The sequence below is a fragment of the Astatotilapia calliptera genome, chromosome 3, assembly GCF_964374335.1.
Source record: "Astatotilapia calliptera chromosome 3, fAstCal68.1, whole genome shotgun sequence".
In the NCBI taxonomy this organism is placed as follows: Eukaryota; Metazoa; Chordata; class Actinopteri; order Cichliformes; family Cichlidae; genus Astatotilapia; species Astatotilapia calliptera.
In genome coordinates, this window is record NC_137424.1 from 77,474,631 (window position 1) to 77,487,290 (window position 12,660).

At 44.8% G+C, this 12,660-nt stretch overlaps 1 protein-coding gene across 1 annotated transcript in view; it reads right to left on the reverse strand.

Annotated features, from left to right (window-relative positions):
* LOC113017925 (uncharacterized) overlaps nucleotides 1–12,660 on the reverse strand; it is a 42,000-nt gene that overhangs the window by 13,614 nt on the left and 15,726 nt on the right. The window contains exons 2-6 of the mRNA XM_080299330.1: nucleotides 12,054–12,392; nucleotides 9,387–9,725; nucleotides 6,836–6,937; nucleotides 4,300–4,626; nucleotides 2,947–3,270 (exon numbers count right to left, since the gene is read on the reverse strand). Coding sequence (XP_080155456.1) covers nucleotides 2,947–3,270; nucleotides 4,300–4,626; nucleotides 6,836–6,937; nucleotides 9,387–9,725; nucleotides 12,054–12,392 — 1,431 coding nt within the window. The remainder of the gene's footprint in view (nucleotides 1–2,946; nucleotides 3,271–4,299; nucleotides 4,627–6,835; nucleotides 6,938–9,386; nucleotides 9,726–12,053; nucleotides 12,393–12,660) is intronic.

Sequence of the window (12,660 nt, forward strand, 5' to 3'; positions counted from 1 at the left end):
AGTTCTTCAAACATGAAAATCACTTCACTGGATTCAAATCCACCAAGTCTGGATCCAATAGAGCAGCTGTGGCTGTGGTGGAAGTGGATATTTGCATCATGATGTGGAGATGACACGTGTGCAGTAACTGTGTAACACTATCATGTTACCATGGTGAAAATGTGTCCTTGTTAAAACTGTACTACAAAGAATGAAGCAGCTCTGAAGGAAAAAGGGCTCCAGCCCATTACTAACAAGGTGGACCTAATGAAGTGGCCAGGAAGTGTGGTAGTAATGGCTTGTTTGTAAAAGCCAAAAATCAAACACATGATTTTAGCTCTGTACGTTCCACTTTTTGGGTCTCAGATGATAAAGAAGCAGATTTATTTACATCTATAACTGCTTATTCAGCTCCTGGTGGTGGGAGGTGGATTCAGGCCGACGTTCATCAAACCTAAATGAATTATTGGTCCTAACAGTAAGAGGCCACATGTATTAATGAGTGCTGGAAACCTCCATGTGTGTCTGCACAGGTGGAGATCACTGGAGAAGCTGAAAGCTTTGGTGCTTTTCTACTAGTTGGGACGACTCTGTGAAAATCTGCTGACAGTCTGAGCAAGTTTTTGGACTCTTGCTCACAAAGTAAAAGACATTTTACAAAGTGAACAGAAAAGAAACTTGTTCTGAGTGTGAGTGTTGTTGTGGATGCTGATGGATTGTTTCATGTTCTTCTGTTTCAAGTTGAATGAACAGCTCGTCTCCGTGTTTATAAGCTCACATGATGCCTGTGCAAAGTCTCTGTTAGCTGCAGAGCTCTGAAACTTCACACAGCTTTGGATGATAACATGGAGAAAGGATGTGGAGATGTTCACACTTCTGCCAGAAATCATCTTCTAGTTATTGTGACTCAGACATGACTGATTATAGATGAACCACACAGGGCTCAGTTTTAGGCCCCTTCTGTCTCTATTTGCTCCCACTTGGTTTCATACTTCATCTGTTATGTGGATGACAGTCAGAGTTATGTCCCTATTAAAAACAATGACACATACTCTGTTAGACTGTTGCTCGAGAGTCTTGATGACAAAGGTCTGGACGACTCTCACATAGACAGCAGTGATGGTTTTGGCAGCAGCCTCTGTGGATCTGGGTTTCTTGGTCCAGCATATCAAACCAACTATCACAAACCTCGAGGTTAAAGTGGAGACTGATGTGAAGCTTTGCAGTCAGATCAGGTCTGTCGTTACATCGTTTATTCTAATTAACTCAGCCGGTCAAACTTAAGCGATTCTTTCAGGCAGCACTTTGAGACAGTAGTCCACACTGTGGTCACTCTGCTGGATCACTGTGACGCTCTTTACGTGGGGTTAGTGGTTGCTCCATCACTCGTCTCCAGATGGTGTAAGAGGCTGCTGTGTGTCTTTGTGCTGCTGCAGATGTCAGTAAACGTGGCCCTAAATGCTCCTTCTTTAAAAAGTTCATACTTTGTAATGAAAGGAGATTTTTCAGCGGCTCCTCCTGTTAACATGACCTGCATAAAACCGCAGGGTTAGAACAGGCTGTGGTGAAGTAAGATGTGCGTTCTGTAGTCCATTGTCTGCACATTGTAGTTTTAACACAGCGTCACATCGTTAAGGAGAGACGAGAGTAACGTTGTTCCAGTTCTCACAACAGGACTCTTCTCTTTTCCTCAGCAACTCTCCTACCCACTGTTCCTTGAGCTCACTGAATCTTTCATCGAGATCAAAGAAAGTAGGATGGAGCAGACATGGAAAGCTTTTAATGAAGTGTGTGGGTTTGAACTGCTTTACTCAGAGCTGGATTTTTAGATACTATTTTTATATTTTGTTGTTCACATTTTCTTTAATGTTTTTGCCCCCAGAGCTGTGATTTTCTTAAAAGGTTGACTCTATGACTTTCTTCACCTGTTCAGAAAGGTTTTTGTCCTTTCACATTTGGACCGTCCACACAAATATTTCTACACTACAACATGTTACCTTTCAAACTAAATCTCGTACATGCACCTTGATGATTCAGTAACTCTATTATGACTTTTTCCATTTGGGTAAGTGTGACAGAAAATACAAACAAAAACCTGTATCTACAGCACTGACCTCTGACCTTTGACCTGTATCTACAGCACTGACCTCTGACCTTTGACCTGTATCTACAGCACTGACCTCTCAGTTTCAGCTGCACTTGTTTCTTCAGCAGGTTTCCCTCCCTGCTGTAGACGGTGCATCTCTCAGGATGGACCAAACTGTAACTTGTGCCGATTTCTGGGATGTTTTTCTGTTCTCACAGCTTAAGTATGGCTCGTTTCACCTGCATGGAGAGCTTCTTCAACGCATGTTGTCAAAATCTTCCAAATACAAGCACCACACCTCAAATCAACTCCAGGCCTTTATCTGGTTAATTGAGCATAATTGACATAATGAAAAAGAATAGCCCACACCTTCACATGAAACAGCCTTTGAGTCAACTGTCCAATTACTTTTGGTCCGTTTAAAAAAAAAAGGGGGGGTGTGGCACATGTGAAGGAGCTGAAACTCCTAAACCCTTCATCCAATTTGAATTTGGATGCTCTGTAATGAAAGCTGAGAGTCTACAAAGTAGCTTTTTTTCCTCTTCTTCTTTGACCTTTTGGTGTTGGTTAATGTACCGTGTGTGCACTGTGCTGTGCTGTGGGCCAACATGTGACCTACATTTTACAGTGGGGCCCACAGGGAACTGTAGACTGTCGATCGTGTGAGTCTCTGAGGCGGCCCACTTGCTGGGTAACTCAGCAGAATAACCTGAATGATCTTTTCAGGTCAGAAAACAAAAAAAGTTTGAAGGAACCTTTTAGCTTCCTCAAAAGCTGCTGAGAGAAGTTCTTGCTAATTTGGTTGGAAAACAGCAACAGAACAAAACAGCAGTATCTACAGCACTGACCTCTGACCTTTGACCTGTATCTACAGCACTGACCTCTGACTTTCAGCCTCACTTCTTTCTTCATCAGGATCTTCTTCTTCTTGTTGTAGACGGTGCAGGTGTAGGTGGAGTTGTCTCCATCTGTGGGGTATTTCAGGGTCAGACTGAGGTCTCCAGTTTTCAGCAGCTTTTGCTTCATTGCTGTTCGGCCTCTGTAATCCTGGTGCTGTTCTTCAGGCCAGTCAGAGCCGTTCTCATACACGTGGACCTTCCTGTTTTTCATGTCCTTCCACTCCACTTTAGCATCTTTAGGCAGGTGAACTTTGGTGAAGGGCAGCTGGACAGACTCCACCCCTGAATCCACCTCCACCTGACGGACTGAGAGACAGAGAGGAGAGTTTGTGTAGGAGGAGAATGTAAAAAAAAACTTTGTGGTGCCCCCACCCACCACCATCAATGTCACTGGACGACATCATGAAAAGGACCACGAGGAGTACATGTACTTGAGTACATGTTTAATCTATTCATACTTTAATAACTTTAATGCAGAGGTGGCACAGATGGTAGAGCAGGTCACCTACTAACTGGAAGGTTGGTGGTTTGATCCCAGTCTGCTCCAGTATGCATACCTACTATCCTTGGGCACGGTACTAACCCAATGTTGTTCTGCGATGCATCCAGTATAAATGTGTGTGGATGGTTAGTTAAGAAAAGCGCGATATAAGAACCAGTCCATTTAGCATTTCTACTCTACCCTACTTTATACCAGTATTTTAAAATTATATAAGTACAGTGGAACCCCGACTTACGAATACCTCATTTAACGAAAAATTCAAGTTACAAAGGCACTGAACGAAAATATTTCTGCCCGTGTTACGGCAAAATGCCCGAGTAACGAAATCCGCTGTCTCTGATTGGCTGAGCCTACAATGCCCACAATGCCTTCCGAATCATGTGACAACCCCTTGGCTTTCGTACTTGCGCTTCGCTGTTCCACTTGAACGACGTATTGTTGTTGCAGTTAGCAATTAGCCTATAGCCTATCATTCACTCAAAAGGCGCGATGGGTGCTTCGACTTACGAAAGACCCTCGGGAACGAATTAATTTCGTAAGTCGGGGTTCCACTGTATTTAAAATTCTTAACAGCTGTAATTATCCAACCACATAATGCATATGACTGCAAAAAGTACCATTCTACACTATGACTGTATTTAGTGTCGGCACTCAGTATAAATCTATTGTAATTGAAGAACTTGTGCACTATTGAGCAGGTTCAGTTTGTACATTTTAAGTTGGGCTGAGTTCTTAAAAAATGTTGGAAGTTTCTACCAATGCTTCTTCAGTTTAAAAATGTAAATATCTTTTTTAAGCTGATGAACGTTTCCACTTAGTTGTTAATCACTGACCTCTGACCTGTAGCACCACTTCCTTCTTCATCAGGATCTTTCTCTCCCTGCTGTAGACGGTGCAGGTGTAGATGCCTCCTTCTCCATCTGTGGGCTGTTTCAGGGTCAGACTGAGGTCTCCAGTTTTCAGCAGGTCTTCATTCATCTTCGTTCGTTCTCTGTAATCATGGTGCTGTTCTTCAGGCTGGTCAGAGCCGTTCTTATACACGTGGACCTTTTTATAACCACCGTCCTTCCACTCCACTTTAGCGTCTTCAGGCAGGTGAAGTGTGGTTTTGCAGGGCAGCTGGACAGACTCCACCCCTGAATCCACCTCCACGGGGGGGACTGAGAGGACAACAAAGCACAACATGAGCTGTACGGACAGCAGCAGCAGCAGAGTTAAAAATGTTACAAATTGAAATGGAACAATTTTCTCTCCTTAATTGTATAAAGTGACATAAAGAGGAAGCCATACATCGACTCTATGCAGAAAAACTGAACCCAAGCTCATCTCAAGTGGACCAAATGACTGTTAAACCATGTGTGTGGTCAGATGAGTCCACGTTTAAGCCTGGTTCTCTGATTGAAAGAAACATCCAGATTGTTATAAACGCCCAGGAGCTTTGATGGTATGTATGTATATCCATGGGTGGGCTGCATCATCATCAAGTGATTACAAACTGTCATTAAAAGCAAAGGTGATCTAACACAATGGTAAATATGCCTCTGCCCCAACATTTGGTGAGTATGTTGCAACCATCAAATTCTGAATTTGGGTATTTTCACCAATGTGCACCACGATGTCTTTGTTATTTCTCACTGGAAAGACATTTGAATTATTTGACATGAAGCAGGAATTCTAATTTTACATTTTATTTTAAAACCTACTTATTCATCTGTAACCTGACAGGGATAAAATATATACAAATATGGATGAGACAGTAAAGATGGAGACAGTGAGTACATCACTGAGTTATTATCAGGTCAGGATTAAATCTGTAGCCTACATCTTTCTTACTGTGATTCTGCTTTATCATTCACAACTGACTGAAGATGTACACAAAATAACAAACTAATCTCTAACTGGGATTTTAGTGTTTGTAGAAAAGTAAGTTTATGCAAATGTGCTAGACCCCTAAGAAGGACAAAAAACCAAGGGATCAGTTTACCCTGCCTGGGATAAGTTCACCAGGGCAGCACCCTGGAGCCAGGACTGGAGAAGTACTTAAAGGGAGAACACCTGGTGACACAATATGAGCTTGTCCTCCTGTAGGCTCACCACCCGTCAGAGATGCCATAGGGATCAGGTGGCGATCCATTAATTGACTACTCAGGCCGACTCTTGTGGCATGAACGTCGCCTCTCTGGTGGGGAAAGAGCCTGAGCTAATGCCTGAGGTTGGGAGATGCTGACTAGATATAATCAGTCTCATCTGAACACATACCTTGGGCTGTGGAACCAGTTTACTGGAGAGGGGCTCTTTTCACACTGGACTTGCCCTCAGGCAGTGGGCAGGGGTGGGTGTGTTGTATCTTGTCAACTTGGGGGTTTTCCGTAGAGATCCTGTGGGGGTGCTTCGGGAATATTGCCCAGTGCTGCAAACCACTCAATCCCTGTACAACCACAGTGAGAGGTTGGTCCACATCGCTGGCAATAAGTCGGAGTTGTTCCTGGTGGGTGATGAACTTTGCCGGGGCTGCCTGTTCATAACTTTTTCTTTCACTTTGGTGGCCTCAGGATCTCGTCTGGTTTTTGAGGAAAAAGTGGTTCTATTGGCTTCATCACATCTGAGAGGGGATGACCGATGGATTGGGGCTCTGCAGTAATGCGGACTCTGCATCGGTCCATCATGATGAAGAGAGAGCTGACCATGAAAACAAAGATGTTGGAGCCAGCTGAGGTGGATGCCTGCCGGGTGAAGTGTGCTGGGGATGTCCTACCTGCTACCCTGTGGCAGACCTGGAGAAATTACATCTCTCAGCTGGGCTGCGAACACCTCAGCTTAAACCTGGATGAGCAGGTGGAGGCGGCTGTGGGGAGATCTGGGCTTCTCTACTTAGACTGCTGCCACCACCAAGAGATGGATGGATGGACGGATGGATGGATGGATGGATGGATGGATGGATGGATGGATGGATGGATGGATGGATGGATGGACGGATGGACGGACGGACGGATGGATGGATGGACGGAAGATGTACTATGAGCTTAGATAGGGAGTTTATAAATGTGGAAATGACACCAAGAGCTTCCAGGGAGGAACTCTTACCATTAAAACAACATTTTAAACAGAAGGCTGCTTATTTTGTTATTGTTCTGTTGTAAATACCATGTCACATTACCATATCATAACTCTGACTTACAAGCAGGAGAATTATACAATTATTTTGATGGTATAGGGCTGATAGCAGCCTCCACTGAACACATCAACCTAAACTAGCTGATTATTATCACAGAGGTCACTGGAAAAACCTCAGAAATGAAGTAGAACACTGTCAGAGACTTTATTTATTTTAAGACACACACACACACACACACACACACACACACACACCTCTGTAGAAGAGTTTCCATAAATACACTCCAAGACCCACAATGGCAGCGATGGCCAGGACAGCCAGGATCACCCAGGCCTCAGCTGGGAAAGTGTACGGCTCTGTGAGAACAAGAAGAGAACGAGGTTTACATGGACACGATTATTGTGAACCAGTCTGAGCTGTATCAGGTCTGCTGCTCATTGCAGAGTTTCACTGGTTAAAGAATAAAATCAGTCAGAAAATACCTCCACCCAAACATCAGAGCACACTGAACACATCAGTCTGAATAACTCTTGTTCTAGTCGCTCTATAATGGGAGGGTGTGGCTGGCTTTCTGTTTGTTTTCCTCTTTTTTATTTCCCTACAGTTAGCAGGTGTACCTCTGGGCGGAGCTACTGTGGCCGGGGTTTGCTTCTCACAGCTGTGACTGATTAATTCATCTAATCTGTTACTGATTAATGTGTGAGTCTAAGACATAAAATTCCATCAATGTCAAAAAAACTTCAGTCAGTATGATTTCAGTCAAATCCAGCAAAAATCAAATCAAATCACTTTTATTGTCACATCACATGTGCAGGTACATTGGTACAGTACATGTGAGTGAAATTCTTGTGTGCGAGCTTCACAAGCAACAGAGTTGTGCAAAAATACAATAACGTAAACAAGCAAAATACAAGAATGGCTACATCTGAAACTAATAAATATATGTACAATATATAATAGTATATGCATCACTGGATGTGTGTACTAAATGTTTTTCTACGTGTGTGTGTGTGTGTGTGTATTTTACAAATTAAATAGAGTAAACAATAAAATAAAATATATAAAAATATACAGAGGTTGGTAGTTGGATATGTGCAAAACAGTGGCATTACTGTACAGTATGGAGTGCATAATGTTAAAGTTCCAGTAGTGAAGCTGAGGTGTCTATGACGTGTTCAGCAGTCTGATGGCCTGGTGGAAGAAGCTGTCTCTCAGTCTGCTGGTACGGGACCGGATGCTGCAGAACCTCCTTCCTGATGGAAGCAGTCTGAACAGTTTATGGCTGGGGTGACTGGAGTCCTTGATGATCCTCCCCGCTTTCCTCAGGCAGCGCTTCCTGTAGATGTCTTGGAGGGAGGGAAGCTCACCTCCAATTATCCGTTCAGAACACCGCACTACTCTCCGGAGAGCTTTGCAGTTGTAAGCGGTGCTGTTGCCGTACCAGGTGATGATGCATCCAGTGAGGATGCTCTCAATGGCACAGCGATAGAAGGTCCTGAGGATGCGGGGGCTCATGCCGAATCTTTTCAGTCTCCTGAGAAAGAAGAGGCGCTGCTGCGCCTTCTTCACTGTTTTGTTTGTGTGTACTGACCACGTAAGATCCTCAGCCAGATGTACTCCAAGGAAGCAGAAGCTGCTCACTCTCTCCACAGCAGCGCCGTTGATGGTGATGGGGGTGTGTACTTCTCTGCACCTCCAGAAGTCCACTATCAACTCCTTTGTCTTTGCAATGTTGAGGGTGAGATGGTTGTCTTGACACCAGTGGGTCAGGGCGCTGACCTCCTCCCTGTAAGCCGTCTCATCACCGTTGGTGATAAGACCCACCACTGTAGTGTCGTCCGCAAACTTCACAATGATGTTGGAGTTGTTAGTGGCTGTGCAGTCGTAGGTGTAGAGTGAGTACAGGAGAGGGCTCAGTGCACACCCTTGTGGAGGTGTGTACTGCTTTAACATAACCACATGTTTATGTTAAAGCTGTTGCAGTGTTTTCAAATGATGGGCAGTGACTGTGCTCAAATATACTGGGTGATGGTGGCATTAATCATTTTTATTAAGAAATATTTTTCCACTCTGCTCGACTCAGATGGTTTTTGGTGATAACCTCTTCAGTTTTAGAGAAAACCCTTTCACTCAGAGAGGCAGGGGTGATATAGATGATACCCACAGATCAGATGTTGTTGTACTCCAGCTACTAGGCACACAACAAAAACTTTACCTTGAAAAATCAAGTTGTGGATATCATAGTAGGATCATAATCATAAACCATCACAATGTAAGATCTCTTGTGTTTTCCTTTCAGTTATCCGGCTTCGAGTAATAATCCTGTTATTCTGTTGCCTCCTAACCTCACTCCTACAGTCCCACATAACTCCTGTTTGGTCTCTCAGAAGTGCTGCTCCTGCATATCTCAAGCTTCCTGGATTTACTCACCTGGCCTCCTCGTCCACCTGCCTGCCCGCTCTCCACCTCCATCCTGCCTGCTCACCTCCAGTAATCTGTCCTTTCCCTCTCTGAACGCTGTGATAATTATCACTGTTTCATTTCTACACACCTCTGATTTAGTTACCAGTTCTTCTTCTATATCTAACTCTTGGTTTCTTATAGATCATCTTTGCTTTTCCTTTCAGCACCCTCACTAAAAGTTTGTTAACCCTGAAAATCCTTTCACTGTTTACATCATAATCAAAACAAAATGTCTTAAAAGGAGGAAAAGAGATTTTTAAAAGCTAACTGAAAACATGAGCTGTAACTTCAGCTTCAGGAAAACCTCATGGTAAAAACTAGGATTTGGTGTGTGCTGCTGACCTTTGACCTGCAGCTGAACATCTGTCAGTCTGGGTTCTTCTCCCGTCACTCTGATGGTGCAGGTGTAGTTGCTGCTGTCAAAGATGTGGGGTTTCCTCAGAGTGAGGCTGAAGTCTCCAGTCTGCAGAGCGTCAGTCTTCATGGATGTTCGGTCTCTGTAACGCTGGTTTTGATCTGTCCGCTCGTCCTCTTCCTGCTGACGCTGGTGGACGGTTGGAGGATTGAGGTCGTAGCGGCTCCACACCACTGTGGTGGGTCCAGATACAAACGGGATGTGACAGGGCAGCAGGGCTGACTCCGCCCCCTCGTACACGTCCAGGGTGAAGACTTGGTGGGACACTGTGAGGACACAGAGACACATGAATCAGCTGTGTGCAGAGACGGCAAAAGGACAGACAGTCTGTACTTAAGTCAAAGTACAGATACGTGTGTTAAGAATACTCCAGTAAAAGTTGAAGTACTGATTTAACTTCTACAGTACAGGCTCTGACATGTACTCAAAGTAGCTCTTTGATTGGTACATGAGAAACCTTTTCTGCATACAGTAAACTGTATTGATGATGTCTTTATACTAGATGGTTGGCAGTTGGTATAAAGGTTGAATCCAGTGAATGAATCGAAGTGTCATCTCTGCTACACTTGATGTGAGTGAACTCTGACCCTGAACAGCACAGCTGCTGTGCAGCAGTCACACACTGTTCTTTACTGTAAACTAATCACAGAAAGGTGAGCTAACCTGTTTATCCTGCAGTCATTTCTTGATGAGGTACCTCAGCTTATTTACTGGATACTTCACAATATGAAAAAAAAACAATTTCCCTTCATATACAGATTTAATATCTGATTTCACAACTGAAAACTAAAATTTACATTTAAAGAGCAGAATAGAGGAGAAAAGAAGAAAATAGAACATAACATAATACAACAGAACACAATTCAACACTAAAGATCACAATAGAAAAAAACCCCAAATAGAACAGAATATAACAGAATAAAAGAGAATAGAAGAGAATAAAGTAGAGTAGAGTAGAATAGAATAGAGAGTATGATCAGTTTTGATGGCCACAGCGTCAGAACCTGATGTTAACAGTTTGGATGTTGGGTTAGAGTCTCTAACGTCTGATAATCGTCTGTTTCCTGTTGCTGTCTTTGGAGTCTCTGTAAGTCAGACCTTTCTGTGCTGCTCACACCTGAAGCTGTTTGGACCTCCTGCTTTAGTTCTTATGAATGTGAGGACATTTTTTTCTCAACGAGAAGTCTGGGCTCGGGAGAGCCTGAGTGCCCTGGAGGGACTTTCCCTGCCGGATACACGATGGACGGGTGGCAGAACTGGAGGACCGTGTGCCTGGCGGGACTGTCGATCGAGGACGCTGAAGATATCTACCTATTCGGAACCATGATAACAGGGTTCATGCTGATCGGCGTTGGCTTAGCCCTGGCTTATCAGAGAAATAAGAGAGCGGAACCGGCTATTCAAACCCCCACAAGGCTGCCCGCTGGAATCGAAGCGACGGGACGAGGCGCGACCTCTCACAACGAACGTAATATGGTCAACACCTTGGAGACGCTTACAGCTGCTGTGAAGGCTCAAAACAACACCGTTGAGCGTATGAGGGGAAACATCAGAGAGAGGCCTGCTCAAAATGAGACCCTTGAGCGACAGTTGGAAAACATCGCGGAACGGATCACTGCAGTTGTGAGGTCTCAGAATCAAAAGAATGACAACACCATGGAACAGAAGTTTGATACCATCATGGGGAGGCTCGCGACTCTCCAACGGGAGATTGAGAGACCAGTGTCGGAGTGTTAGGGCAGCCTGAAAATTCTCCTGGGCTGCTCGCATGGAAATTTACAAAATCAACATCAACATTGCGGACCCCCATCCCATGAAAGGACACCTGGATTGGCTGGAGGACTGTTTACTTAGCCTGATAGGCTGAAGGACACTGTCTCAGCTGAACTATGGACACGCACACATATACACTTACACTGATAAGCACTCACTCATCCCCCCTCCCTTTCCAACGCCTTTGATGCTTGCTGCCCCCTGGGAACACGAGGCGGGTCCGGGCCCGCGCTGTCGAAGAGCGGGGCGATGTATTACGTCAGCCCCGGCTTAATGACGGCGCCGTTGCAGGATGGCTGCTGTGTGGCTGGGGTTACTCCACATCCCCTACCCATCCCTGTGGCTTGTCATGTCTTCCATAATGTTGTGCTGTGGACATTTATGTGCTTTTGTGCAGAGGAGTTTTTTTTGTTTCCTGTTCTCGTGCTGTCCTATCATGGAAGCACAGCATGAGTGGAGGTCTCTTTTTTTCCTCTTGTACCTTCCCGTTGTTGTGTACATTTCAGTGTTTTTCTGCAACGCTACCGATCTCCGACTTGTAACCCAATGTGATGTCTGTGTTATGTGTGTAAGGTCGGGGGGGGTTCCCATCTCGCTGCAGGGCAACCTGCTTGTGACAAATAAAGCTTCATTCATTCATTTATGAACAGTGAGGCTGAACTCAGTCTGTAGATAAACAGCAGAGTGGAGGTTTGTCCTCGATGAAGACTGAAGCTGTTCACACAGGCTGATGATAGCTGAGCCTGAACATCTGTGTAAACAGCTACAACAAAGGTTAAACGGTCAACAGTCTTTCTTGGTGTGTTGGGTGTGTTGCTGACCTTTGACCTGCAGCTCTACTGCTGTCAGTGTCCGTGTGTTTCCAAATGCAGTGATGGTGCAGGTGTAGGTGCCGCTGTCAGAGGTGATGGGGTTCCTCAGAGTGAGGCTGAAGTCTCCAGTCCTCAGAGAGTCCGTCTTCATGGACGTTCTTTTCCTGTAACGCTGGTTTTGGTTTCTCAGTTCATCTCCTGCATCATTACGCTTGTGGACGATTGGAGGACTGAAGTCGTGGCGGCTCCACACCAGAGTGGGACGTGCAGGTACAGAAGAGTCCTGACAGGTCAGCAGGACAGACTCCACCCCCTCATACACCTCCAGAGCCGAGGCATGCTGGGAAACTGAGGACACAGAGACAGAAACATGAATCAGCTGTGTGTGAGTCTAAACCTGAACTCTGCATCAGTTCACTCTGAGTTTAGAGTCCACATTTTTTGGCAGCCAGATCACTGCATTTGGCAACAAACATGCTCATAGCTCAAAATGTGCACTGGTACTGAACATCCATCCATCTATTCTCTTCCACTTATCCAGTTCAGAGTCGTGGGGAGCTGGAGTCTATCTCAGCTATCGTAGTGTGGACCATGGACAGGTCAGCAGTCTCAGTAA